The sequence below is a fragment of the Hibiscus syriacus genome, unplaced genomic scaffold, assembly GCF_006381635.1.
Source record: "Hibiscus syriacus cultivar Baekdansim isolate YM2019G1 unplaced genomic scaffold, ASM638163v2 tig00111852_pilon, whole genome shotgun sequence".
Classification (NCBI taxonomy): Eukaryota; Viridiplantae; Streptophyta; class Magnoliopsida; order Malvales; family Malvaceae; genus Hibiscus; species Hibiscus syriacus.
The window spans coordinates 17650-21465 of NW_024063204.1; the positions used below are offsets into that span (position 1 = coordinate 17650).

A 3816-nucleotide genomic window follows, 5' to 3' on the forward strand; every position below is an offset into this window, starting at 1 on the left:
CTTAATCGGATCATTAAACAACAATATCATTTAATCTAACTACTTAGGCAAATCTTGGATTTGTTTCGCACGTACTAAAGAGAGGGAAATAAGATATCATCTCGTCTAGGGACGGATATAGGTGAGGTTAGGTAAGTTTTTTCACCTACTCAATATAATTTTAACACTATCGTTCTCTGTGTAATGTGATTTAATTTGATTCGAATTTAAATATTTTTTATCATATTCAAATTTTAAAGTTGAATCAAGTCAGAATTTATCGAATTTAAATTTCATGCTCATCCCTAATTAATCTCACGTAAGGCCAAACATGTTAATTATATGAATAGTAATAGATTTATATCGTATTGATCAAGTTTAGCAAGTTCACACTCAATCATTCATATTATTATGAAAGATCATAGACAAGCTCTACGCGGGTGATCGTGACACTGGTAGACCATGGCCATCTTCTCCAAGGTTTTTCACGTGTGAGATAATTTCTTTCTTTATTATACAAGTCATTTTCCTGGAATGTTGAATCCTTACCCTATAAATCTCTCATTTTCCCCAGATTTCATCAAATCCATCACATATCTTTCCACCCAACCCAATACAATTACACTTACTAGGCAATGGCTTCTTCCATTCTGAGAACAAGCTTTCAACCTTTGCAGCAGTGTCAATATGGATATAATTCATCTTCACCCTTCCATCGCAGGGCAGTAGACCAGATGCAAACGATTAGAGAAAGGAAGACGATGGTCAAAGGAGCTCAACAGACTAGACAAATCAAAAGATTCCTCAATTTCTCTGCTGAAAAGCCGTCCACTCCGCTTCTTGATACCATCAGCCATCCCGTTCATATCAAGAATCTTTCCATCCAGGTATAAATTATTATGCTATTGAGCGGTTATAATTATATATACACTATACAGAGGAAATGAATATATATTTGTGATTGAAACTATAGGAGCTTGGGAAGTTAGCTGATGAGCTACGAGAAGAGCTGGTTTACACAGTGTCGAAGACCGGTGGTCATCTGAGTTCAAGCCTTGGGGTGGCTGAGCTTACAGTGGCACTTCACCATGTTTTCGACACTCCTGAGGACAAGATTATTTGGGATGTTGGCCATCAGGTAATGCGCTATATATATGGTTTGGTTTGATTGATATATGATCGGTTTAGTTATTGAATTTGGGTGTTTGCAGGCCTATCCGCATAAGATTTTAACCGGTAGAAGATCGAGAATGCACTCGATTCGACAAACATTCGGATTATCTGGTTTTCCGAATAGGGAAGAGAGCATTCATGATGCCTTTGGGGCTGGCCATAGTTCTACCAGCATTTCAGCAGGTTTAGGTATGGCGGTTGGAAGAGATTTGTTAGGGAAGAACAATCATGTAGTTGCGGTAATAGGCGATGGAGCAATGACTGCTGGAATGGCATATGAAGCAATGAACAACGCTGGTTATCTTGACTCGAGTCTCATAATCATCTTGAACGATAACAAACAAGTCTCCTTGCCCACCGCTACAGTCGACGGTCCGGCTCCTCCTGTCGGAGCTCTTAGCGAAGCTCTAACAAGGCTGCAATCGAGCAGGGAATTTCGCCTACTACGCGAAGCTGCAAAGGTGTCGAAATTTGACTCTTGGAACCCCATACGTTCCTATGATAACTCTGCAAAAACAAGCATATTTAGATTGTTTTGACAGGATTTGCAGGGAATTACGAAGCATATAGGAGGGCAAACACATGAAATTGCCGCCAAATTCGATTCGTGCGTGAGAGGAGCTGCAGGTGGCTCCGGAGCTAGCCTATTTGAAGAACTGGGACTATACTACATTGGTCCGGTGGATGGTCATAACGTAGAAGACCTTGTTTGTGTGTTGAATGAAGTTAGGTCGATGCCAGCCCCAGGGCCTGTTCTCATTCATGTCAATACCGAGAAGGGAAAAGGTTATGCCCCTGCAGAGACTGCACCTGATAAAATGCATGGTAAGTATGCTTCAACATTGTGTTATGCAGACTCGGAAAGACCGATCTTGCATCGAACACAAGTTTTTTAACTAAAATGAACGATCGGGTCATCATAGATTTTTCTTCTTGTTGCAGGGGTTGTGAAATTCGATCCCAAGTCTGGGAAGCAGATGAAGAACAAGTCGGGAACACGCTCGTATACTCAGTACTTTGCAGAGTCTTTAATAGCTGAAGCAGAAGAAGATGATAAAATAGTTGGGATCCATGCGGCCATGGGAGGAGGAACAGGGCTTAATTTATTCCAGAAACGATTCCCGGATCGATGTTTCGATGTCGGCATAGCCGAACAACATGCTGTTACGTTTGCAGCTGGTTTAGCTTGTGAAGGGCTCAAACCATTTTGTGCCATTTACTCTTCATTTCTACAAAGAGGATTCGATCAGATTGCTCATGATGTTGATCTTCAAAAGCTACCGGTGAGATTTGCAATAGACAGGGCTGGCCTGGTTGGGGCAGATGGACCGACCCATTGCGGTGGGTTCGACACTACGTTCATGGCATGTTTGCCGAATATGGTAGTGATGGCACCTTCGGACGAGTCTGAGCTGATGAATATGGTGGCAACGGCGGCCGCTATCGACGATCGTCCTAGCTGCTTTAGGTACCCCAGAGGCAATGGCATTGGTTCTATTCTCCCACCGAACAACAAAGGAACACCATTGGAGGTACATCAATTTCATTTTACAACATCTTTTTAGTTGCGATCTGCAAATGGTCTCTTAATGCGTCTTATTGGACAATACCTGTTTCCGAGTTTCGTAATCCGAACTTCGAATGTGCATTCAGATTGGAAAGGGGAGAGTACTAAGAGAAGGAAGTGGCAGGGTGGCGATTCTGGGGTATGGAACAATAGTCCAAAGTTGCGTGAAGGCAGCAGAGCAGCTAGCATTGCTTGGTGTCTCCGCAACGGTGGCGGATGCTCGATTTTGCAAACCGATCGACAGAGAGTTACTAAGACAGCTAGCTCAAGAACACGAGATATTGATCACTGCCGAAGAAGGATCGATCGGGGGATTCAGCACCCACGTTTCTCATTTCTTGTGCTTGAATGGACTACTAGATGGCAAGCTTAAGGTAACACCAGACTCCATTAACTTAGTTGAAGAATCAGTTAGATTATAAGCCTAAAATGAATGTGACTTGGTGCAGTGGAGGCCAATGATACTACCGGATAGATACATAGAGCATGGATCTCAAAATGATCAGATGGAAGAGGCGGGGCTGAGCTCAAAGCATATCGCCGCCACTGTTCTGTCACTGCTGGGGCAAACCCGAGGAGGCGTCCGGCCATTAGATTTCATAGATTGAACTCTAATTATCCCTCTCTTTAGCCATTAGCTGGGAAGTCATTGGCAAGTGAATGTAAATGTACACATTATTATAAATAATATTTTTGAAATTTAGATGGCTTTTGATTAGTGAAATTTGTTATATATATATATATGTATACATATTTGAGTTGAGATTTCAATGGCTAAAAATAATATCAAGGTATTGTGGGTGTTGATTTCAGGGTCCTTGATGATAAACATGCATGGTTCACATGTATTGTATGTGCTGCATGATTCATCCTATCATCAGTGATCTCGACCAATTAAAAGAATCTCTGTCAATCTTTTTTCCCATGTTATTTATACACGGATTTTAGTTTTTAAATTAATTTATCCATTTAATAAAATTAAGTTTAGAGATTATTTATAGGACCTTCCCAATTTCTTTCTCTTCCCCAAGAACACACATCAAAATTAAGTGTAAACCTTCTCCTATGAAACCAAAATTAGCTTTATTTCCTTGCCT

General features: G+C 41.2%; 1 protein-coding gene across 2 annotated transcripts; it reads left to right on the top strand.

Moving 5' to 3' along the window:
- The first annotated feature begins 568 nt into the window (after positions 1–568).
- Positions 569–3350, top strand: LOC120172560 (probable 1-deoxy-D-xylulose-5-phosphate synthase 2, chloroplastic). 2 transcript variants are annotated; one of them, XM_039179989.1, is made up of 7 exons: positions 569–866; positions 953–1117; positions 1191–1613; positions 1695–1977; positions 2095–2684; positions 2806–3093; positions 3169–3350. In XM_039179989.1, exons 1-7 carry the CDS (start codon positions 615–617, stop codon positions 3325–3327), a joined length of 2160 nt encoding a protein of 719 aa, XP_039035920.1. In that variant the 5' UTR covers positions 569–614; the 3' UTR covers positions 3328–3350. The 2 variants fall into 2 exon arrangements, with proteins under 2 accessions (XP_039035920.1, XP_039035921.1); XM_039179990.1 differs by having other exon boundaries at positions 1704–1977.
- The last annotated feature ends 466 nt before the right edge of the window (positions 3351–3816 follow it).

What these genes read in the sequence shown, in the direction of transcription:
- LOC120172560 (XM_039179989.1), top strand. Translation starts at nt 615, where the DNA reads ATGGCTTCTTCCATTCTGAGAACAAGCTTTCAACCTTTGCAGCAGTGT. An exon ending in TCAAGAATCTTTCCATCCAG is followed by an intron (nt 867 to 952) that starts GTATAAATTATT and finishes TTGAAACTATAG; the next exon opens with GAGCTTGGGAAGTTAGCTGA. An exon ending in TTTGGGATGTTGGCCATCAG is followed by an intron (nt 1,118 to 1,190) that starts GTAATGCGCTAT and finishes GGGTGTTTGCAG; the next exon opens with GCCTATCCGCATAAGATTTT.